General features: G+C 42.1%; 1 protein-coding gene across 3 annotated transcripts; it reads left to right on the top strand.

The window, feature by feature from the left end:
* The first annotated feature begins 1489 nt into the window (after positions 1-1489).
* On the top strand, positions 1490-24555 carry FST (follistatin). 3 transcript variants are annotated; one of them, XM_060761479.2, is made up of 7 exons: positions 1490-2206; positions 5546-5737; positions 10487-10705; positions 12306-12530; positions 13176-13271; positions 20797-21027; positions 21582-21983. In XM_060761479.2, coding segments are annotated over exons 1-7 (1053 nt in total). In that variant the 5' UTR covers positions 1490-2118; the 3' UTR covers positions 21584-21983. The 3 variants fall into 3 exon arrangements, with proteins under 3 accessions (XP_060617462.1, XP_060617461.1, XP_060617463.1); XM_060761478.2 differs by having other exon boundaries at positions 1498-2206; positions 21893-24555; XM_060761480.2 differs by lacking the exon at positions 13176-13271 and having other exon boundaries at positions 1679-2206; positions 21893-24555.
* Positions 24556-25398: the final 843 nt, after the last annotated feature.

Below are 25398 nucleotides of genomic sequence, written 5' to 3'. Positions count from 1 at the left end.
CAAGTTTGGGCCAAGAAGGGCAGGCAGGACTTGCGCATTTACAAAAATGAAAAAAAAAAATTATGAGAAGGAGGAAAAAAGTCCACGAGAGGCTGTTGCCACAGCGCACCCCTTTCTTTCTTCCTTCCCTCTCTCCCTCCTTCCCTCCTTTCTTCCCTCCCTCTCTCCTTCCTTCCCTCCTTCCTTCCCACCTGCCTTCCTTCTCTCTAACCTTCCTTCCTTCCCTCCCCCTTCCTTCCCTCCCTCCTTCCTTCCCTCCTTCCCTCCCTCCTCCTTCCTCCCTGCTTTCCCTCTCTCTCTCGACCTCCTTCCTTTCTTTCCTCCTTCCCTCCCTCCTTCCCTCCATCCTTTCCTTCCCTCCCTCCTCCTTCCTTCCCTCCTTCCCTCCCTCCCTCCTTACCTTTCTCCCTCCTCCTTCCTTTCCTCCTTCCTTCCTTTCCCTCCCTCCCTCCTTCCTTCCTTTCTTCCCTCCCTTCCTCTTTCCTTCCCTCCTTACTTCCTTTCTTACTTTTCTCCCTCCTACTTCCTTCCCTCCTTCCTTTCTTACTTTTCTCCCTCCTCCTTCCTTCCCTCCTTCGTTCCTTTCTTTTCTCCCTCCCCCTTCCTTCTTTTCCTCCTTCCCTCCCTCCTCCTTCCTTCTTGCTTTCCCTGTCTCTCTCCCGACCTCCTTCCTTCCTTTCTTTTCTTCCTCCTCCTTCCTTTTATCCTTCCCTCCATCCTTTCCTTTCCTTCCTTCCTTCCTTCCTTCCTTCCTTCCTTCCTTCCTTCCTTCCGTCCTTTTCTCCTTCCCTCCTTCCTTCTTTCGGGGGGGGGGGGGGAGAAGGGACCGCCTACGTCGCTTCAGCCCCTCCAATCTCTTTAGAGCCTCCTTTCAGGGTTCCTCTCTCCTCAAAAAAAAGATCCAGTGGACCCCCAAATGAAATGATGAGCACCTGGGGGATTAAAGTTGGGGGGGGGGGGTAAAACTTTGGTTTATTCCCGAGACACACAGAGAGAGAGAGAGAGGGAAAGGGGGAGTTGTGCCTGTCTGCGGGTCTGCCTATCTGTCTGTCTGGGCTCGCCTGCAACTTCCCTCCTGTTTGGAGGTGTGAGTGAGGAGGGGGGCTTTCGGGAATTTATGAGGAGAGGGCGGCGGGGCTGGGGACGCCTGCGGGGAGAGGCCGCGCTCTTTCTCGCACACGCAAAACAGAAACCCGCGAGGAGAAGCAGCCCAGGCACCCCCTGGGGAGAGGCTTCCCCAGCGAGAGCCCAGCCTCCACCAGGCAGACAGACAGACAGGCACAGAGGCAGACAGCCCTCCCTCTCCCACGCGAGACAACAATGGCGAGTGGTCACCGGCTGCTTTCCCCCCTGGCTGCCCATTCTGGACTTGGGAAGGCAAAAGGATGGAGGAGAAATAGGAGAAGAAGGAGGAGAATAAAGGCTTTTCTTCTTCCTAGCCCACCCACCCACTCACCCACCCTCGCGGTCCTCGAGTGGAGCTGGGAGTGGGCTTCTTTTCCTCCTCTCCCTTCTCAAGAAGCCCAATCCAGCGAGGTGTCTGGCTGGTCGGCTTTCGTATAGAGACACAAGCACACGCGTGTTCCCCCACGGCAAGCAAAAGCACTGCTTCCTTCCTTCCTTTTCCCCGCCGAGGCGATTCCCTTGGAGAGGCAGACAGAGGGAGAGAGACTCCGTGTCTGGGTCTGTCTGTGGGCGCGCACGCGTGGGCGCGCACCTTCTCCAGGAAAAAAAAACACTCAAGAGAGAATGGGAAAGGGCTTCACACTGATTCACAGTGAACTTTTGAGAGAGAGAGAGAGAGAGAGGCTGACTCTCACTCCTCTCACTCACTCACACACACACACACTCACACACGTTAGGAGACCGCCCACCGCCGCGCTAAGACCCCATCGATTTAAAGCGAGACTGCGTGGCGAGCCTGACGTTCATTCAATAGAGCGATCATAAGCAGCGGGCTGTCTGGACGGGTGCGCTCCTCCTGCCTTGCCTTGCCTTGCCTTGCCCTCTTGCCTCCTTCTTCTCCTCCTTCTCCTCCTCTTTCTTGCCTGGCTCTTGAAGGGAGGCTGCTGCTGCCTGGTCTTCTCTGGCCTTGAGGAGGGGGACACGTCACCCAGGATGTTAAACCAGAGAATCCAACCCAACCCCGGCGTGGTTTTACTCCTGATGTTTTTCTGCCACTTCATGGAAGATCAAACAGCGCAGGGTAAGGCAGAGTTTTACTTCTTTGTGGGCAGATGTGCCCTCTATCTATCTCTCTATCTATCTATCTGGCATCAGTCTTCTCCATCGGATGAGTTAACCTGCGACTAAGATCAATACTAAGTCCACTAAACTGAGTGGGAAGTTAGGACTTTGGAGCAAAGGCGCCCAGGCTGCTTTGAATCAAGATATGATTGGCTTGGATGCTTTTAGGCATCCTCTTCCTTATTATTAATTATTATTATTATTATTATTATTATTATCCTTTTCATTACTCTTCGCCACCTTATTAGTTTCTCAACGGCTACTTTAAGACTAAAACAAACCAAAACTTTCGGGTTGTTGTGAGGTTTCTGGACTGTATGGCCATCTTCCAGAAGCATTCTTTCCTGACGTTTCGCCTGTATCTATGGCAGGCATCCTTAGAGGTTGTGAGGTTTCCTGACGAAACGTCAGGAGAGAATGCTTCTGGAGCATGGCTATACAGCTCGGGAAACTCACAACAACCTAGTGATTTCAGCCATGAAAGCCTCCCACAACACAAAACTTTCCTCGCTCCACACTTAATGCCCGGAGTAGTTGCAGCAGCAACTCAGAACTTTTCAGTCAGGGCTGAAATGTGGTTTTCCATCTGTGAGTGGGTTCAACTTCTTTTCTCTCCATTTTTAAACAAAATCACCGCTTTCCCCGTCTTTGCTCACCACTTAGTTTATAATAAGTAATTCTTCGAAATCAATAAGGTCAAGACTTTGGCTCAAGTGTGTGTTGGCTGAAAAGGAGAGTGCCTTGCTTCCTTCTCTCCTTCCTTTGCTCCTTCCTTCCTTTGCTCCTTCCTTCCTTCCTTCTTTCCTCCCTTCCTTCCTTCCTTCTCTCCTTCCTTTTCTTCTTCCCTCACCCCCTCCTTCCTTCTCTCCTTCCTTCTTTCTCTCCCTCGTTCATTTCTTCCTTCTCTCCCTACCTCCTTCCTTCCATCCATCCTCCCTCCCTTCTCTCCTTCCTTTTCTCTTTCCTTCGCTCCCTCCCTTCCTTCCTTCCTTCCTTCTCTCCCTCCTTCCCTCCTTCCTTACATCCTCCCTCTCTTCTCTCCTTCCTTTTCTCCTTCCTTCCTTCCTTCCTCCCTTCCTCCCTTCTTTCTTTTCTTCCTCCTTCTCAGGGTAACCCAGGCACACCTCCCCGACAAGGAAGCCCCACTCAATTCAGGGGGGTCTTGCTTTCCCTCAAATTGGATTGCAGCACGTGGGTGCCTTCTTTGGGACCCCCTGAAGACTAGATCTTCACAGGATCCCAAACCTCGCCCTCCCCCTTGAGCCCCAATATTCGTGGCAAGAGACCTGCCTCTCCAATCTGTTGCTGTTTTGTTTGTGTTGGGATGTCGCCTTAGGCGGGCACTGGCAGCAACTTTTCAAGAAGCTCCTGCGTGAGTTCCTGGTTGGTCTTTTCCTCCTCCTCCTATTTAGCATTACTGTTATTACTGCCATCACTATAATAACTAGGAATTGTTTGGTGGAAGCGTTAATTAGTCCACTGAGTAAGGGTATTTTTGGAAAGCGCAATCCAGCGCAGGGTGGCTTCACCGTTTCCTCCCAACGAAATCTCTCCGAATTGCCTGTCTCCCAAGGTGCATCTTCACTGGAGAATGAATGCAGTTTGACACCACTTGAACTGTCATGGCTCAAGGCGGTGGGATCCAAGGGTTTGGAGTTTGGCGAGGCACTCACCAGCACTCTCTGGCAGAGCAGGCTAAAGACAAGACACCACTCTCATGATCCCAGAGTTTAAGTTAAAGCGGTGTCAAACTGCATTCATCCTACAGTGTGGATGCACCCCAAGAAGGAGACGGGTCAGACCAGGGCTTGTGTCTGGGATCCCTAAATGACAGACCTGCTCAAGGGCTGGGTGGAGGTGTTAAACACACACACACAATGACACAACCCATTACTTTTCCCTCTCAAACACAGACAAACTTGCTCAGCACTTCTCCAGTCCACTGGTGTCTCCAGGACAGGAGTGTGACCTCTCTCTCTCTCTCTCTCGTTGCAATAGAGATCCCTCTCCAATCTCTCTCTCTCGTTGCAATAAAGATGCCTCTCTCTTTCTCGACTTCACAAGATTTGGGAGATATCTCCAATTTCTCTTTTTCTCTCGTTGCAAGAGATACCTTTCCAATATCTCTCTCTTTACACTAGAGATACCTCTTCAATTTCTCTCTCTCTCTCTCTCTCTCTCTCTCGTTGCAATAGAGATGCCTCTCCAATCTCCTCGACCCCCGCCCCACTTCACAAGATTTGGGAGATATTTCCAAACTCTCTCTCTCTCTTTGCAAGAGATGCCTCTCCAATCTCTCTCTCTCCTTCCGATAGAGATGCCTTCCCAATCTCAATCTCTCTCTCTCTCGTTGCAATAGAGATGCTTCTCCAATCTCTCTCTCTTTCTTTCTCTCGTTGCAATAGATGCCTCCCCAATCTCTCTCTCTTTCTCTCTCTCCCTCTCTCTCGTTGCAATAGAGATTCCTCTCCAATCTGCCTCTCTCTCTCTCTCTCTCTCTCTCTATTTCACAAGATTTGGGAGATATCTCCAAACTCTCTCTCTCTCTCTCTCTCTCTCTCTCTCTCTCTCTCTCGTTGCAAGAGATGCCTCTCCAATCTATCTCTCTCTCTCGTTGCAATAGAGATGCCTCTCTCTCTCTCTCTCTCTCTCTCGATCTCGACTTCACAAGATTTGTGAAATATCAAAAGACAAGACTGAGCCGCTATCCTCTGGCGGACTTGACTCTCTCTCTGAAGACGGAGCGGGGAGAGGAGTTGCCTGGGCTGCAAACTTCTTGGATCCCCAAAAGCAGGACTTGCTGGGCTGCTCGGCGGGAGAGAGAGAGAGAGAGAGGAAGGGACCAAGCGTCGTCTTTCTTCCGATTTGTCTCTGTCGTTCAAGCACACCAGATCTTTCTCCAAACCTTGTCACGTGCGATAAATCCCCCCCCCCCCTTCCATCTCATCTCCTCTCAACCCCCACGGGCGGAATCCGAAAGCCAGCCTCCCGACTGGTTTGATCAGGTTGTTTGAAGAGCGCTTCCAGCCGGGTCCGGAGGAGTCGCTTCGGGTTATTATTATGAAACGGGACGAGGGAAAAAGTAAACAGTCTAGTAAAAGTCAATGAAGGCGGCACGTGCTGCGTCTGGGAAGCCGACAGTGAGGTGGCTGGCTCTCCCTGGCCTGCATTAGCTCCACAGGGTTGAACAGGCATGGGCCAACTTGGCCCATGCCTGGTGTAGATGCCCCTCTTCTCTCTCAGCATCTCTTTCCCTCCTCATCTCTCTCCTCTCTCCCTTTCCCCCTCCTGAACGCAGCTGGGAACTGCTGGCTCCGGCAAGCCAGGAACGGGCGCTGCCAGGTCCTCTACAAGAACGGGCTCAGCAAAGAGGAATGCTGCAAAACGGGCCGCCTGACCACGTCGTGGACCGAGGAGGACGTCAGCGACCACGTGCTTTTCAAGTGGATGATTTTCAGCGGAGGGGCGCCCAACTGCATCCCTTGCAAAGGTGGGCCTTCTTCAAACACACACACACACACCGCTTGGGAGAGGGGCCTCTGTTGCTTTCAGACAAGGATGGGCAGGCAAGGGTTGTGGGCTTGCAGCTCCCATCATTTGCAGACCATTTAACAGCCTCCCTAAACTCCAAACCCCAGAATTCTGCAGAAGGCAGAAACTGGACATGAAGTGGATTTTTCTCTCTCTAGTGTGATGACAGGTGGTCCTCAACTTGTAGGTTCCCAGGTATTTTGGCCTACAACTCCCAGTGATGACAGGTAGCCCAGTGGTCCTCAACTTGTAGGTTCCCAGGTGTTTTGGCCTACAACTCCCAGAAATCGTACCATTCTAAGATATAGACCAGTGGTTCTCATGCTAGGGTCCCGAGATGTTTTTGGCCTTCAACTCCCAGAAATCCTAACAGCTGGTAAACTGGCTGGAATTTCTGGGCGTTGTAGGTCAAAAACATCTGGGGACCCTAGGTTGAGAACCACTGATATAGGCGATTATCTAGGAAGTTTCTGCTGGTTATGAAGTTTGCTTCTAGTACTCTGCTATATTTATGGTGGAATCACCCCAACCGAGGGTTGTTTTTGAGCCTAACAGCTCAGATTCCCCAACACTTTTCTTCAAAGAAGATGGTCTTGCTGATAATGGGAGCAGAGGATGAGAGCAAAAGTACTTAAGTTGCATTTCCAGATAATGCTGGGAATGGTCCCTGTTCAAAACCCTGCAGAATGACTGACTGCTGTCCAAGATATGGAAAGGACTATACTTGCTAGACCAACAGTCCATTTCAATGGGAGCAGCAGAACTTGGGAAAAACACATGGGTGGACAACAGCAACCAGAATCCTCTAGCCCAGGGGTTGTCAACCTGTAGGTCCTCATGTGTTTTGGCCTACAACTCCCAGAAATCCCAACCAGTTTACCAGTTGTTAGGATTTCTGGGAGTGGAAAGCCAAAACATTTGGGGACCCACAGGTTGAGAACCACTGCTCAAGCCAGTATCAACAACTCCTATGGAGTCCCATTGGGCTCTCTCTGCACTTGCTCATAGGCACTCTCATTTGCCCTTTCCCATTTCATGATGGAGCCCCTGGAATATAAGATAAATTACACAAGCCAACAGGTATTTTTCATCAGACATCATTTTAGGTGATTCTTATAGTTTTTCATGCTGAATTCAGATCTGTGTTTATTTTTTCTCTATCATGTGTTATTTTTTGCAATGAGGCTAATCAAATAATTAATGCATTTACTCACGGATATCAATAGAATCTAATTGATATCAGTTTGTAAATGCATTAATTATTCGATTAGACTCATTATAAAAACTACATGTGACAGAGAAAAAATGAACACAGATCCTGCAGAATTCTGGGGTTTGTAGTTTAGGGAGGCTGTTAAAGGCTCCTCCCTAAACTACAAACTCCAGAATTCTGCAGCAGGCTGAAACCGGATTTTAGGTGGATTTTTTCCTCTAGTGTGATGAAGTGGTTAAGAGGGTAGTTGGGAGGGGGGAAGGGAGGAGGAGGAGAGCCACAGCCCACCAAGGGCTTGAGGGTTGCAAGGGTTAACTAGGCTGTCTTTAACTGCCAGTCAACAGGATTTAGGAAAAAATAGTGCTCCCCATGTTGGTCAGTACTGATGTGGACAATGCCTATATTGTTGACAGGGCTTGGGAAACTTGGTGTGGGGACTGCAGCTCCTAGAATCTCCCACTGACAATGGTGAAAGGTAAAGGTTTCCCCTGTCATTAAGTCTAGTCAAGACCAACTCTGGGAGGTGGAGCTCATACCCATTTCTAAGCTAAAGATCTGGTGTTGTCCGTAGACACCTCCAAGGTCATGTGGCCGGCATGAGTACATTGAGCTCCATTGTCTTCCTGCCAAGGCAGTACATATTGATCTACTCACATTTGCATGTTTTCAGACTACTAGGTTGGCAGAAGCTGGGCCTAACAGCAGAAGCTCACCCCGCTTCCCGGATTCGAACTGCCAACCTTTAGGTCAGCAAGTTCAGCAGCTTAGTGGTTTAACCCGCTTCACCACCAGAGCGTCCACTGACTATGGCACAAGTCTAGAAATTGCAGTTCCAAACAGTAATGTTCCCAAGCATTTATTATATGTTATTATTGTACCCACCCAAACACAGCTAACTACAACTGGTGGCTTCTTTTCAAGGTTACACAGTCAGTCACAGAGCAGATTTTCCCCTAGCCCCACAAGCGGACATTCTTTTTGTCACTAGAAGTGCCAAGGGTTAGGTCTGGCTTGTGAAGTTTTAGTCTTTCTCCAAAGAATAAAGGAGACTTCTCCCACCCCCAGCCCAGGGCTTGCTTGTTTGTGCTAGAGTTCAGCTCTATAACACAAGCCAACAAAATCAAACTTTTTGTAATAATCAGAAATGAGAATAGCAGTGCCTATGAGCAAGTGCAGAGAGAGCCCAATGGGACTCTATAGCAGTTGTTGATACTGGCTCGAGCAGTGGTTTTGGCCTTCCACTCCCAGAAATTCTAACAACTGGTAAACTGGTTGGGATTTCTGGGAGTTGTAGGCCAAAACACATGGGGACCTACAGGTAGTGAACCACTGGGCTAGAGGATTATGGTTGCTGTTGTCCACCCATGTGTTTTTCACAAGTTCTTCTGCTCCCATTGAAATGGACTGTTGGTCTATCAAGTATAGTCTTCTCCATATCTTGAACAGCAGTAATTCTGCAGGGTTTTGAACAGGGACCATTCCCAGCATTATCTGGAAATGCAACTTAACTACTTTTACTCTCAACGTCTGCTCCCCTTATTATCCGCAAGACCATCTTCTTTGAAGAAAAGTGTTGGGAAATTTGAGCTGTTAGGCTCAAAAATAACCTTCACTTGGGGTGATTCCACCATAAATATAGCTGAGTACTAGAAGTAAACTTCATAACCAGCAGAAACTTACATGTGATGAGCTGGGATAAGCTTCTATATTTTAGGATGGCATGGGATCCCAGAGTCAGAACTTTAGATTCAAAAGTATTTATTGAAGCAAAAGAAATACATTCTTGATAGAAAAAGTCTTGGAACTTACTAGCTTACTAAATCTCATCTTCAAAAAAATCCATGCAGCTACATTTTGCCTAGAGAGAGGCAAAATGTGCATCCTCATAGGTAGAAAGAAAATCAGAAGAGAATGTAAAAATGGCAGATGGCCACATAGCCAGCCCAGGGCAATAAAAATACCTTTAAAAAGGAAGTTCCCTCACAGAACTTCCAATGCTACATTATCAAAGGGGCGGAGACAGTGGCAAGGAGGAAGAATAAAGACAAAGCTCTTTCAGGAAACATGCATAGGAATGTTGTGGGGAGGAATCCCTCAGCCTAATCCTATCTCTAATCTAGCTACTCATTGAGATCTGGAGACTTGATGACACAAGAGATTTGTGCAGTCCAGGGATGAAACCCAACAAAAAGTCTTGAGGTTCAAGCTTGACTTGAAGCTTATTTTTGCATGTCCTCCACAAGTTCGGCTCCCTAACTCCAGATATATTCAGGGAGTTAATATTTGTCCACAAAAATATTCCCCAGACATTAGAAGCACTCTTCGGATATCATATTTCTCAGGGATGACTGCCAACTATTTTCTCTGGCATGAACCCACAGCCTTTAATAACTGCACAAGATGCACTAATTTGGCAGGTAGAATTGTCCAGGTAACAGGAAGTGTTTTCTGAATCATATAGCAATTTAGGGACAGGTAGGCCCTATGGGGCATGTGGAAGGGACAAGTTTTCCTTATTCTTTGGGGAAGGGATTTGGCACAGCTGACTGCCATCTTGACTTAAATTAAGGTATGTTTATATGGGAAAATATGCTGTGTGCATGAGAGAAAGCTCAATGCCACTGCTTTTTTGTGCCAACAGGGTGCTAACCAGTATAGGAAGTTGGCACAAAGCACAGAAGGATGCAGTATCCAACTCATTTACCCTGGAGAGGCCCAAGTAATATTGCAAATGATTATTTTCAAGAATAAAAGCAATGACTTCCTGCCAAACTTTTCATATAGACACATGCAACCTTGGGATAACTCTGTTCCAGTGACCTTCAACATGAAAGATGTTGGAGGACAAACTCAATGTGTCAGGGACTCTGACTGAGCAAAGAAGATTCCCAGAAAGGAAGGCCTGAAGCAACTTTGGAAAAAATAACACAACTTTGAAATGTATCTTATTCACTTGCGCAGATAATCACTCATTGGTAATTAACTAAACTCTGGTGAAAAAGGAAGGTGAAAAACAGAAGTGATTAGGAATGTTAACTTTCAGAGGGGGTAGCAGGCCAAACAGCAACTTTCCAAAACTTTGTAGAGGGGCCCTCTTTCATCCCTTTCCATGCATATTTGTGGCACATTGCTGTTTGTACTGTGTGTATGAAACCACAGAGTGGTCATTACTGTCAATTAATTACTGGTCACAGGATGTGATTGTCTGAGCACCAAATAAGTGACAATGGGAAGTCTGCATAGTGACATCAAAACAGCAAACTTAGCAAAATGGGAAAATATTTATTTTTAGTATTTAATTGAATTTTACAACTTGTTGCTAGGGAAATATGAGGGATATTATTTCTTATTTTCTGGTTCAAAAATAAACTAATAACCTCTCACATGTTGGCTATAGCATATCATGCTGAAGTGGAAGGTCTGAATGTTATTAAAACAATATTTCTGGCTTTCTGTTCCACCCCCACCCTTTGCTCTCTTTCATTTCCTCTTTAGAAACCTGTGAAAATGTGGATTGTGGTCCTGGGAAGAAGTGCAAAATGAACAAGAAGAACAAACCCCGGTGTGTCTGTGCTCCAGATTGCTCTAATATCACATGGAAAGGCCAGGTGTGTGGCTTGGATGGCAAAACTTACAAGAACGAGTGTGCCCTCCTGAAAGCCAGATGTAAAGAACAACCTGAACTGGAAGTCCAATATCAGGGCAGATGCAAAAGTAGGTTGACAACAAAGGTGCTCTCTGGTTTACAAGGTTGTGGGGGGGGGGGGGAGGAGCAGATCTTGGGAAAGGTGTGATATTGGGAATAGTTTGGGTGGCCAGAATAACCCACCCAATATAGCAGATGGAAATCCTGGGAGCTACAGTCCAAAGAGAGAGAGAGAGAGAGAGAGATTCAAATTCTGGGAAGAATACACAAACACATTCTGTATGCTTGAAGATATAAGATAATTGTTTTGCTACAGTACTATAGAGCCTAATGGACCTCTACTCCCTAGTGTTAAAATAAGTGGTAGATTATAGCAAAAATAACCTAAATAATAATACAAGGTAGTCTAAATATTGAAACAGATATGTGAGCAAGTCCATAAATGTCAATGGAATGCCAAGCTAGTCTTCATAAAGGCAGCAGAACAAAGAAGCAGAGACATTACAGTGTTGGAATGCCTTCCAGACAATACTGCTTTGCAAGTGGAGAATGTGGTTTCAACATTATTTCCTCACTTAGATAGAAGTGTCCCTACAAATGACACCTGGTGACATCATGGAGATGAGGAATAGTCCAAATGTCCCTTAATTGCAGGGAGGTTCTTTTTTGTATTGGGGTATTTACACAGAGGGGCAGATATAAAATGCAGAGATACCTCCAGTCTAAATCATCAGGTTCTGCTGACTTAAACTACAACCATCTCTTCCCTACCTTATTTTGTGGCAGGAGTAAACTAGGCAAAAATTTTGATAAATCAAAAATCCTTGTAGTGGGCAACTATGGCTGGTCTGAGGACCCTTCCAGAGATCACACTTTTTGCCAAAAAGAAAAAAAGAGTCCAGTTCAAGTTTTCAAAAACTAGCTTTTTTACAATGTTAATGCAATGAGTGAGAGAATTGAATCTATTTCAAAACTGAATTGACATTTCCAGACATTTTCAGGAAAGGGAATTGCCCAGTTTTGGTCTAAAGGTTTCCTATTCCTATACTAATTGTGCTCAGAAATTCCTTTTCCCCTTTAATGTTATATAATGAATCACAAGACTGTAGGAATAGGCTTATTGAACTTGACCAAAGGACTGGTTTACATTAGGTTTACAGAGTGGAAATCTAGTTGCTTACGAAATGTCCACAAGAAGGGCAAACACGCATACTTCTCTGTAACTGTCATACAGAGATAAACTGTGGAGATTGCTGTGCAAAGAGTAGAGATCTATTGACTCTTCTGAACTTTTCTAACTACAAACTTAAGACATTTGTCCAAAGCTGGTTCTAAACAGGGTAGTTATGGATGACTTGAGCAAGAGGGATTCCATCAATTGAAGGCTTTCCTTTGTTTTCACTGCATTGTTGGAGAGGAACACTTGAACTATTCCTTGGTTGTTCACAGTGGCCAACTAGTTTCTGTAGTTCCTTTTCAGAAAGTTACTTTTTGGGTTGCAGAACCCCTGACTTGTCAGAAAGAAAAAGCTCCCAAGCTCTGAAAATAATATAATTTGACAATCCCTAGTAAATGCTTCTCCATTGTTATGATTTATGGCACACATTTCTGTATGCTTCTGTCTTCTGTTGTTCACAGATTGTCTTTCTGGATATTTTTTTCTTTCAGAGACTTGCAGGGAGGTTTTATGCCCAGGCAGCTCCACCTGTGTGGTTGATCAAAATAATAATGCCAATTGTGTGACATGTAATCGGATTTGCCCAGAGCCTACTTCCCCAGATCAATATCTTTGTGGGAATGATGGGATTACATACGCAAGTGCATGTCATCTGAGGAAAGCTACCTGCCTGCTCGGAAGATCCATTGGCCTAGCATACGAGGGAAAATGCATTAGTAAGTACCACGGTTTCAGGAGGGTGTCCTAAGGGAATTTGGTGGATGAAGTGTCCATGTTTTACATGAGAGGAGGAATGCAACTGCCTTGGGGAAGAAGCTGTGACTTGGAATCTCAGCTTCACAGATTGGAACTAGACATTAGGAGGAAAAAATGGCCCTCCCTACAGAGTGTCTATGTAGTGCCAGGACAGAAGTCATTAGTTGAGTTAAGGCTAACTCAAGACATCTTGCTGTCTGATATCAAGGAAAACATCCCACATACAAAACTTAGCTGGATGAGTAATTAAATTTTAATTCAGAATACAGGGCACACAATTACCTTTGTCACACCTGTGGATAATTTAAGAATACACAACAGGCATACACCTTAGGGGCCCATAAGAAAGGAAAATGGTCCCCAAGGCTTCCACCTTGCTCCCATTACTACCTTGGAAGGGCACTCTTTAAAAGAGAGCAGCTGTTATGGCCACACTTCGGTGATGGTTCCACCTCTCTCTGCTCCACAAACAGGCACATTCAAAACTTTGAACTGTCCCACCATGAAGCAGGGAAAAGAGTACCAGTTTTTGTTGGCATGCAAGGCTCACTGGCGCGACCACGACCATATTGCTCATTCTCCTTTCTTTTTCCTTCCATGGCAAGGACAAAGTGAGAGGGCTTGTGACACCTATGTCCCAGATGGGCTGTCAGCCCATGAATCTTGTGTTCCACCCTCAAACCAGTCTTCTGGGGAACATGGTAAGCGCACGCAACTCTGTCCTAAATCACTTTGCCAGCATTTATCACCCACAGCATCTGCTTCCTCACTTTATCTAATGAACTTACTACTAATGGACAGAGTGGCAGTTGACTTACAGGCCAATGTATTGAGAACAATAGAGGCAGTCCATACAGTATATGAGATTGACCTTCCTGACCAAAAGGGTATATGCCTCAGCAGCAGGAAGAGTCAAGGAGAGTTACTAAAGCCACTCCCATAAGTGTTGCATCCCGAGACAAAGCAGGAAGGGCATTTCCCCCCAAATCAAGGTGCATGATGTGCAAGGTCAGTCATGTTATTTTAGCAGCTAATCTCCCCTTATTCTCTTCTATGATTACAATGCTAATACATTAATTTAGATGAGTGAAATGCTTTTTATGACACTCCAAAATTGACCACTTACATTCTTGTTGGATAGAATACCTGGAGGAGGCTAGTGGAATTTCCAGAAGAAAGGAGGTGTCTGGCTTTTATAAGTCAAATACTCATGGGTTCTCAAGGGAGAGAACTGATCAGCCATTTCCTTGTATGATGATATGCTCAAGGAATATCATCCTTGAGAAGAGCAGTGTAGGGAGGTGAGAGAGGTGCTTGAGCTGTGGGAAATAACACAAACCATCATCATCATCACCACCACCACCACTACTAATTAATATAAGCCTTTCAAGTGTTCAAAGGGTTTCACATGCATTATCTAATTGTAAGCCAGGACTGCATTGTTATCTCTTCATTGAGACACAGCAACTTCTAAGGGCACATCGTGAATTCATGGTAGAAATAACATTCAAACCAAGACCTGCCTGATCCATATCACAGCCACTATATTAGGCCAGCTTGTTGGTCTAGGATACAACTACTATTCAACATGCATACCACATCTCTGGTTTTAGTAAATTCCTTTTGTACTTTCCTATAGATGAGCCTCACAACAAACCATTGGGACATTATTTCCATGTCAAAGACAAGGAATTAAAAGTAAGGGAAAAGAAAAGCTTGACAGAAGTTTGAAATTAACTCACTTCTTTCTGTTCCAAATTGGGGTTGTTTTTTTTTGTTTGTTTGTTTTTTGGTCTCTAACATAATAGATTACAACATAGGTTTTCCATATCAATGCATTCTGTATCTACAGATTCAACAAAACATGGCGCATATATATATATATATATATATATATATATATATATATAGGGAAAACCTAAATTTGTCTCACGTTAATCACTACTCTGATGTGTAGACATATCCTTCTATGGCTTCCTTTTTACAGATCCTCAGGCTCTCGCTGATACTTGATTGAATTCTTTACCATTTAAAATAAGGGATGCAATTTTATTATATTATTGTTTTTAATGGGACTTGAGCATCCACAGGAGCATTTGGAGTCAACAGATAACAAGGGCACACTGTATTATAATTAGGACTATAATGTCTAGTTGGCCTAGTTGATCTGATAAATAGATTCAAAATGTATTTATTAAGATTAATTATTCATATTAATAAATATGAAAATTAAATTATTTTGAAATCAATTTCTAAAATAACTCCTTTTACAAACCACAAATAGCACTATCTTGAAAGAGGCATTCTCTTCTATGTCTGAAGAAATTGGAAATGCCTCTTGCAAATAATATTACAAATTAACTTTAAGTTCAGATTCCCTGAAGAGTCTTTATAAATAAGCATCATAATGCTTATTATACTTTATTCCCTCTTCCCCACAAAAAACTTAAGGATCAATTCCCATTAATTTCAGTTGAACTTCTTCTGTGGTGACATGTACTGCTATGCTATTCCTTAAATCTGCAGTCTTGTAAAATATTAGTCTTTGATTTAGCAATCATCTAAATCCCACAGACTTACCTTTATCCGGGTAGCAGTAATAATTTAAAAAATACAGTAAAAGAGAAGAAAATGGCAAGTAGTAAGAAGACATGCAAGCAGTAAACCATTCGTTATTGACATTGAAATTTGTATTTCCAGGTTTGGCTAATCTATAATGCTTATTTCTGAGTCAAATAAAACTTTCAGCCTTACTTTTCATCTCATCTTTGTTGTTTCCTGCCAGAGCCTTAGGACTTTGAAACCTGTCATGGATATTAGGGGGTGGGGGTCTATGGGTGTGTACCTCAGGTTTATTTCATTTTTATAAAAATTGGTTGAGTGTTCTTAACTAAAATATGCCTGAAGACTGTAATACCATCTCCAGTCACTAGGTGGCAGTACACCCCAATCCTCCCTAAGGAGAAAAGACACAATGTGTTGTCAAAGGCTTTCATGGCCAGAATCACTGGGTTGCTGTGAGTTTTCCAGGCCGTATGGCCATGTTCCAGAAGCATTCTCTCATAACGTTTCACCCACATCTATGGCAGGCATCTGAGGATACCTGCCATAGACTTCACAACCTCTGAGGATGCCTGCCATAGATGTGGGCAAAATGTCAGTAGAGAATGCTTCTGGAACATGACCATACAGCCCAGAAAACTTGTAGCAACTCAGAAAGACACCATTGCAACTTTACCCAGAGCAGTTGTTGCTGGGGATGGCACCTAGGGCATTCCAAGTTGTATTTCAAACTACAAGTCTGCAAATTTTGAATAAATTAAATGGAACCCAGAAAAGTTCTGTTGAATGGTAAAGTAGAAAGAAAGAGGACTGGATATGTGTGGGAGGATTACAGTGTTTTTAAAGAAATCTTCCAGAACTAAATACAGATGCTAGTCACTAATACTGACTATGGCAAACATTACAACACCAGCTGTTTTCACAAGTAATGTTCAAATCAGTCCAATGTTTATTACTAGTAAAATGTGCATATGTGTACATTTCGAATGTTATTCTTGCTTTACCTTCCTTCTTCACCAATATTCATAAGTGATACATTCCAGACTCAAAGACATTTTATCACCTCCTGTGTAAATGATCCTAGTGATGAATTGGAATAGATCAAGTTAGTACCAATAAACTAGTGCAATGTAGGGGGCACAATGCTGCCTTTAGATGTGTAAAACACAAATTTAAACCTCTGGTCAACTATAAAGCTCATTGCTCAGTCTTGGAAAAAAAACACTCCCATTATAAATTGACAGGAGTGTTGTGGTTCCAATTGTTTGTTGGTTCTCATATGACTTCCAGTAATGTCTAATCTATGTTGACCCTAATGTAGACCACCTACAGTTGGATTTTATTGGCAAGATTTGTTCATAGGAGGCTTACCAGTGCCTTCCTTGGATAAAGTGTAGTTTGCCCAGGATCACCCAGTGGATTTCCAGAGCTGAGCAAGGATTTGAACCCTGCTTCTAGAGTCTGTTCAACTATAAAAGTACTACACACAGCTGTCTAATGGGATGGTAAATCTTAGGCAGGACAGTACCACTTTCTAATGTAGATATAGGCCACATGGTTGGATGTTCTGTCATGTGTTGAAGTTAATAGAAAACAAACTTGTCCCTAGAAAACTGTGTATATCACAAACCAAGCTGGGGCTAGATGTTTTCATTCTGACAGCTGCAGACATACGTCCCCCCCCCCCCCTACAGTCAAGCATTCAATCATGCAAACTCATACCTTTGGTCTGAAGTGACACAAATCAGAAGTGACACGGGTTTATCACCTCATCTGCTGTTCTAGATCTAACTAGCTCTAAAAAGAAAGCCAACAAATGGTAGAATAAGGTTCTTAACACATACATGTATATCCCAATTTAATCCATGAGACAGCTCAATAAGGTTTTTCCCAGTTCTGGAATATGAAATCTGAAAAACAGTTCTGGAGATACACTCCAATACATTTCAACAATTTCTATGGGAATCAACCTGGAAATCGTTTGTTCAGGGAAGCTGTTTACATTCCTTAACAAGAAGCTGAAAGGATTCGTTTTTATATGTAATATTACTTCCATTTCTTGACAATACTCTTGCTGGTGCAAAATAAAATGCTTTGAGTTTTTAGATCTTTTTATAAAAAGATTTATCCTAACTGCTAGTTGCCCTCATTTGTCCTCAATCATACCATTATTCATTGAATCTGATTGACTGTATAGAGTTGCAATGTCATTCTGTTCATTATATAATAATGGGATCATTCATGTGATTAATTTAGTAAGGAGGAAGAAATAGTCCAAAAAGAGGTAGAAATACAGGGAGAAAGACTATAAAAAGGAGTAGCAATTAAGAATTTTGTTCTTAGGAATTCAATACAAATTCCCTCTTCACCAAAATGGCTATTCTTGACTCAAAAAACTGGAATGGAGAGAAATGGACACAGTCCTTACACAACACATTCTATTCTTCATGTGCCACACCAAAACCACAGAGGAAGAAATTACTGAAACTTCCATTTTTTTAAAAAAAATAAATAGGAATGTACTCTTGTGATCCAGAAGTCAAGATTTAGGTGAAGAAAAGTTTCCAGCAAATTCCTGTGAACAACTATTGAGGGTGAATCTTTGGCCCCATTGGATTGGAACTTGATACTTATGAATACCAAAATATTTTCAGACCTCATGCCTTTGGTGTTTAGTTCAATTAGTTTTCAATAGAAACAGCTGCCTAAGCACGAATTCCTAGAAAACATTTTTTTCACATAGATCAAAAACAACTTATTCCCCATTAAGAAACTTCATAAATTTCGGGACATGTTGTTTCAAAGGAAGCCTTCTGAAAACACAATAATTATAATAAAAAATTAAGCACGCCAAAAAGTTTGTCATTGTAAAATTATTTATCAGACATTATCCAAATAAAATAATAAAAATGATCTAATCCGCATTTCTGGATTGGGGACTTGATTCCTTTGTAATTATATTTTTGCTTCCCATTGGATTCAAGGATTTTAAAAAAATTATCTTAGCTTTCTCATTGCAAACAACATGCAACTGATGACTATCTAACAGAAATCAACTGACTGGATCCTATCTTAACTGTTGTTTTCTTTCAATATTATAAGATAGTAGTAGTCTAGTTGGCTAATGGCCTGCGATTTTTCTATTCTTGCAAATTGTTGTACAATTGTACAATGAAGCTAGAAGAATGCCTCTCTAGACTGTTTTGATTTTTAACAACTTACTAATTTGTTAATGTATTATAAATCATGAACCTTGGACTGAATTCATGAATAAAAACAAGTAAAATAGTTATATTTTAGTAAGCTACCTTAACTGCATGATCCTAGACTTTTACTTTTTTTAAAAACAATGGTTCCTCATCAGAACTTGGAGATGTTACCTTTTTAAAAATACAACTTCTAGAATCCTTCAGCCAGACTTCCTCTTTTCTACGCTCCATGTTGAAATATCATTTGTATGACACCCTAAAGCAGTGGTTCTCAACCTGGGGTCCCCAGATGTTTTTGGCCTACAACTCCCAGAAATCCTAACAACTGGTAAACTGGCTGGGATTTCTGGGAGTTGTAGGCCAAAAACATCTGGGGACCCCAGGTTGAGAACCACTGCCCTAAAGACTATCAGATATATTTTGTCATTAGTGCCCATGTGCCAGGTCCTGCTTAATCAAATACATGAATTGTTATTATTTCTGCTAAGGGAGAGGTTGAATGGCACACATTGTGATGTCCTCCAGAAAAAGACCAGGGAGTTAAGCCCATCCAACCCCAGAACATCTCCCTCCCAAATGCCATCCTCATGGCAAATGATCACTTAACAGGAGGAATTGTTGATTAAAGAACCTCCTCTTCTTTCCTTTGCTAAACTACCCTGATGCACATAAGGAGAATTTCTGGTCAATCCACAGTATCCCTTCAAGCACCAGTCTAATATAACTTTTATGACTTTCCCTCAAGAAGCCTTCTTCTATTATTTGGCCCTCTTCTTTCAAAGATTAATAAGAGGGTTCTTCAAACTAGAGATATCAATTTATGACATTGCTTCAGTGTTAGAAATTGAGCTGTCTAAGGGATGAATCCTTTGATAATCGTAGCTAGAGTAAACCCATCAAACAAATGGAATTTACATGAGTGTTGTCCAACTACTCAACCATTAATTCAGTGGACCTACTCTAATAAATCGGATTCAGGTTGTACCTCTAAAAGTTCTGCTGATTGTATTATGAACAAATATCCAAAAACTAGCCTTGATTTTGCCATGTGCTAACCACTATACTGATGTGTCGCCATATCCTACTGTACTCCCACCATTTCACAGATTCTCTGGCTGTCATTGACACTCATTTGAGATATTCAGCATTATATATAAGGGATGCTGTCTATGAGGCCATTGTAAAGAATGGAACTTAAGATTCCATGGAATTTGGTATCAATGGAGAAGGGCCCTAGAACCCAATCACAGCGTAATTCTCATTGGGTTCATGGGGACTTCCTCCCTATTTCCATCCATTAAATTTGGCAGAATGAAATGTCAATGTCCAGAGTGAAGATACTATGAAGACCATGGAATGATAATTTATAAGACATTTTAAGGGGCAACATTGAATTTCTAAGTGGATGTATAATAGCGGATTTTTTTTTCATTCAGAACACAGCCTGTGAAGGCTTTATTTAATTAGGTTTATATGATAATGATTTGGCAGTGGTAGGGTTTCAGGCATCCTGTAGATCTATAAGGAAGCCTGAAATCCCACCACTCCCAAATCCTTATCATATAAAGCTAATATCCACCCACCAAAATGTCGCACATAACTGTCTTCAGAGTAGAGTGATTGCTTTATCCTCCATGTCCAGAGCATGCAGTCATGGGCCTAAATTATATTGTTAGTTCTTACAGAGGAGAGCCATTGAATGTGTTGGGTTTGTCTATTGAACGTTAACTATTCTGAGATTGACTATAGCTGGGACCAAGAGGATTCCAGATACAGACTCTAGGGCTTTCTTTTCTTTTCTTTTTTGTGATGAGAGGAGCCTCTTTTTTACTTGAAACACAGCTATCTTCATGAACAGTCTCATAAACATTGTACAAAGCCTGACTTTCCACAATACAACCAGCCACTGATCATGGTGTGATTTGTAGTTCAAAAAAGTTACTTTTCCAAGCTCTAAACAAAACTAAGGGGCAGCTCAACTTTCCTTGGGCTCTTTTGCCAAAATTGACCTCTAATATTTTTTGCTGCTTAAGATGAGGGACATGATGGCATTGTGTCTCCATGCTACACACAGATGCCAACAGGAACTGCAATTAAATCTTACTTCAAAATATGGGATAGGATACTCTACCACGCAGCATCCAAAGGGCAGGAGGATAGTTTCAATGCAGGTCAAGCCTTGTGGCACACACAGCTCTGTCCTCCAAGAAAGCAGAATGGCTCAGGGGCTGAGGGGCAACAACCAAAAGGCCAGTTCTCTTTGCCACTTAAATATCTGTCACTTGAGGTGCTTGCCTCACTCTGCCTAACAAGCCTGCCTGTTACCTCCAAGGGACTGGCAGCATATTGATAATTCAGTGAATTATTTTGCTTCTTACTTTTGCTTTTTTTAAACAAAAAAATCATTTTTGCATTTTTAAAAACATAGATATATATATGAAAATCTTTTTCCTAGAGGCCAAATCTTGTGAAGACATCCAATGCAGCACGGGAAAGAAATGTTTGTGGGATTTTAAAGTGGGCAGAGGACGGTGTGCCCTTTGTGATGAGCTATGCCCCGAAAGCAAATCGGACGAAGCTGTCTGTGCCAGCGATAACACCACTTACCCAAGCGAGTGTGCCATGAAGGAGGCAGCCTGTTCCCTGGGTGTGCTTTTGGAAGTAAAGCACCCAGGATCTTGCAACTGTAAGTGAGATATTTAACCTTGCCAGGAACTTTAATCTTCTGGAGGCATAATAATAATAATAACAATAACAATAATAACCATAATAAATCCCTAGAATAGTGAAGACTGACACTTTTATTAAACGTGAAAGGGAACTGCATCTAAGGGAGAGCTTATAGAGATATCATACAGATGTCTCATGCTTCCTAAGATGCAACAGTTAAGTCAATTATGAATGTTTCGGGGTTTCTTTTTGTAGGAAAGGGTATATTTAACATCAGAGGGTTTCCTTAAATGCATCTTTTTAAGCTGTTTCCGTGCCCTCCCTTAATATTGTTTGCTTTAGTGTGCTTTGCTGTTTGCTTTATTAACACACCCAGCTACAACCTAATTGCACTCTCCTTTCAAATCCCTCCTTCTCCTCCTTCTCCTCCTCCTGACCCCATCCCATGCCCGAAACTAGCTTAACACTTAACCAAGTGGCTGCTGTCTCCTTGCAGTTGCCTCTGAATGAAGGACTCAAACGCAGTTTTAAAAAGCCTAGAACACAAGAGCACTTTTTATCTAATTTCAGGAATCTGCCAATAAAACCTGAGCCATTGAGTCTTCAGACCTTGCTGCAGTTATGACTTCATAGATTATGTAACACGTACACCCATGTGTGCACATACAAACACACATGCAAAAATAAAAATAAAAAACTTTGTGGCATAAACAGCTGGTGCCAAAGCACATCACACTACAAGCCACGCTCTTTTTATAAAACAAAAATTGCAACTATCTCTTATGGCTATGCAGGGGGCTTTGAAAACATGCACACTGAGCTGCTACTTCGCTGTTGTTGTCCGTATTTAAACAACAGCTCCCCTGTATTCTCCTATCTAGCCATTAATGAAGATCCTGAGGAAGATGAAGAAGAGGATGACCCGGACTACAGCTTTCCTATATCTTCCATTCTAGAGTGGTAAAACTTCCATCGCTTTTGGAACAGCCAATTTGGGCAAGAAATACAAATGTCCATACTGTACATAAATGTATGCTTATTTATTTGGGGAAGAAAAAAGTATACATATAGTTGAATCTTGTAGACATTTATTTATACTGTGTCATGTTTTATAATTTATACATAAAAAAATGTCTGATTGACCTTTTTTGAAGAAATTTAATCGTTATGGGATAAGCAGTGTTATTTATTGTGAGGTCACTTGCTTGTAAAGTAAAGCTTTTTTTTTCTTGTAAACTATAAATCCATTCCTTCAAGCTTAACGCCCCACCCCTTCACAACTCTGATCTCCTTGTTTCTGCCAGTGTTAACTCTGTCCCACTTTAACAACACTTTGCATGTCCGTTTCTATTACATTTTTATTTATTGCATTTCCTTCTTGCCGGTTCTGTACATACATCCATGATCCCTCGGGTATTTGTTTACAAGGAATCTTGACTGACCAAAAGGCGCTGTAAACTGACTTAACTATATATTCGGGGTGCCATGAGGCAATCTTTAAGGAACCTCTTCCCCTTGATTATGTTCTTCTTCTGATTGTATCATGTACTGAGGTGATCTCAAAGTACTGGACATTTAGACTGTACTATGAGAATCCAAACCCAAAGATCGGAATATGAAGGCTATTATTAATAGCAATGTGGCTAAATGTAAACAAGAGCATTTTTAAAACACATTGTCACAGATGTCAATGTTTATATTGGGTCTGTCTTTGGAGATGGTCCTGCGGTTCCATTTTTCTAAAAAAAAGTTCTTATGTTTCTCTTTCAAAGTGTTCACAGATTATTATATCAAAGCTTTATCAGTTCAAGTTTCTTGCTTTTCATAATACTTTGTTTTCTGAAGCAATTTTATATTTTCAAACATGGCGAGTTAAATATAAATTCATTTAAATATATAGTTTTGTACTTTTCTACCATGTAAATGTGCAATGTATATAAAAGTTATAATGTGTATTTGTAAATAAATTATGAGTGAAAAAAATAAAAAAAATTGATTTTCCCCACTACATATAAGGGAAAATATATATATAGGCTTTGGTTATTGGTTGTTTAATGTGCTTTACAAGATTGTTTTTTTCAAAAAATGCGGACAGGGTTATTGTTCCAATTATTGGTTCAGAACCTGCAGGATGTTTTCTCATGTCCCTGATATGATGTAGACACTTTGTTGAAATTACGCGGGATTATGTATAGCCTATGTCTAAACCGAAAACCAGCAGGGATCACCTTTGGAGTTTTATGGTCATGGAAGAATGGTGGAATGTAAGATTTAATACACCAATACGTTAAAAAGATACTTTCCTTGGATTCCAAAACATATAAAGCCAATGTTAGATAGGCTCCAATAACAAACTGGTTTAGAATAGTTTTGAATATGGTCATTTAAGGTGAGTAGTAACAGCCATGAGGTGACCAGGAAGCTGGGCTTCAAAACTGGCCTTTTTGGGTCCCAAGTTGGCTGAGGGACTCTGGGAACATCAGTCCACAATTCCCTTTTCTAAGGGAAGTTTTATAATATAAGTGATGGTGATGGAGGTAGGTTTGTTTTTCTCCCAGCAATAGGAGTGGGCTAGTAGACTTATTTGTAGGGCTACCATAAATGTTCTGTTGGTGAAACAGATTGACATCCCTTTGGTACATTTCCCTCATCTTTACTACTTTGCCAGTTTTTCTAAATGATCTGAGATCACATCATTGGCAAAGAAAGGAGAAAACTATAGTATGCTATGGCACATATTCATATAATCAGTTCCAACAGATTATATTGGTGGGGACCTGCCAGGGGGTTCAGTATTTCTCTGGCAAAATGCAAAATTAACCCTGGAAGAAATAAACTATCAAGATACAGAACATGAAACACAACAAAGATATGAATCTTTTTTTTAAAAAAAAATCAAACATTAGAATCTGAGGCAATTTGAAAATAATGAAGCAGTCTAGAAGAGATCTTGGTGTCTGGTGGGGTGTTAAACAGGCACAGGTTCAGTCATTTTTACCTCCCATCACAGATTCAACCTCAACCATTTAAAGCAAAATTCTGCACTGCAGCATTGTAAATGTTTCTTTTGGATGTAAAGTCATTTTTACAAGTCTAGAAAACTCTAGTCCCACTTCTTCTTTCCAATGTCTCATATTGAGACATATGAGAACGAATGCAGTCAAGTGGTTAGAGTGTAGGACGTAGGACCAAGGAAACCCAGGTTCGAATCCCCACTCATCCATGAAACTCACTGGGTGATCTTGGGCCAGTCACAATCTCTCAGCCCAACCTACCTCACAGGGTTGTTGTGAGGATATAATGTATGGGAGGGTTAAGAGCTATGTGAACCACTTTGAGATTCTTGCCAGGAGGTGTAAATCTGATAAATATATTGCAACATTGCCACCTCTTGATCCTCCTTTCCCCTTTAGACTTTTCAAACCTCAGTGCAGTGACTTGCTTTCTTTGAAGTCTTGGGAATCCACCCCTATCTTGTAAATCCACACAGTGTTGATATAACCATGTATTTTGCCTACATACAATAAAGCTTTTCTTTGATGGACACTGGAATCATGGAGTTTTAATTGTGTACTACCAGGTCTTCTTGCTGAGAAGCCGTATTTGTTCAGTCTTTACATCAAGCAATTAGATGTAGTTTCTGCATATTCGAGGCAGGGGCAGCATTATTATTTGTGTAAAGAACTTAAAATGAGTATAAACATTCTTTTCTGGCACATGAAAGTAGGAGTGTGAAGAATATGTACAATTTTTTCTCATTCTTTACATGAAAAAGGTGCTCTAGCTCGGTAAGACACCCCATTAAAAAATTTCAATGGTCATGCAATTTTTTCACACTTTTACAAGACCAACGCCTTTTGAGTATGTGTTTCTTTTCATTGGTTTTTGCAGGGAAATGCCACTATATTTTTATTTTAAAAATTGATGGATTTTTTACCCCCCCCCCCACCAAATCTTAGAATACAACAAATTATCACGAAATATGCTAGAACATAGGGAGACCAGGGTCTGAATTCCTGCTGAATTCTGAAAACTCACTGAGTAATCTTGCCAAGAAACTTTCAAGAGACACCATAAAGTTATAAATGTGTTGAATGCACAGAAATATAAATCTTCCCCAGTGGGGAGAAAAGTTTCAAAATTTTCAATTCTGAAGTTATTATTCTGATAGATCAGGAAAAATTAAGCAACTGGACTTTGCAATGAAAGTTGCTACTGTTGGAATTCCTTGTTGGAAATGGCTGCAAGCATCAGCATTGCTGGACACTTGCTAAGGCTACATCCCCAGCATTGCTGGAAGGGGCATTGTGCATTGTGCTTGGGCTTCCAGCCATTAGGGCTGGCAGACAAGATAGCAGTACGGGCAGTTCCTGAGTTACAAACATCC

This window comes from Anolis sagrei, chromosome 2 (assembly GCF_037176765.1).
Source record: "Anolis sagrei isolate rAnoSag1 chromosome 2, rAnoSag1.mat, whole genome shotgun sequence".
In the NCBI taxonomy this organism is placed as follows: Eukaryota; Metazoa; Chordata; class Lepidosauria; order Squamata; family Dactyloidae; genus Anolis; species Anolis sagrei.
This window is presented reverse-complemented; position numbering and strand designations above follow the sequence as displayed.

Coding starts and splice junctions, on each gene's coding strand:
- FST (XM_060761478.2), top strand. CDS start 2,119: ATGTTAAACCAGAGAATCCAACCCAACCCCGGCGTGGTTTTACTCCTG. Junction 5,738..10,486: donor CAACTGCATCCCTTGCAAAG/GTGGGCCTTCTT, acceptor TTTCCTCTTTAG/AAACCTGTGAAAATGTGGAT. Junction 10,706..12,305: donor ATATCAGGGCAGATGCAAAA/GTAGGTTGACAA, acceptor TTTTTCTTTCAG/AGACTTGCAGGGAGGTTTTA.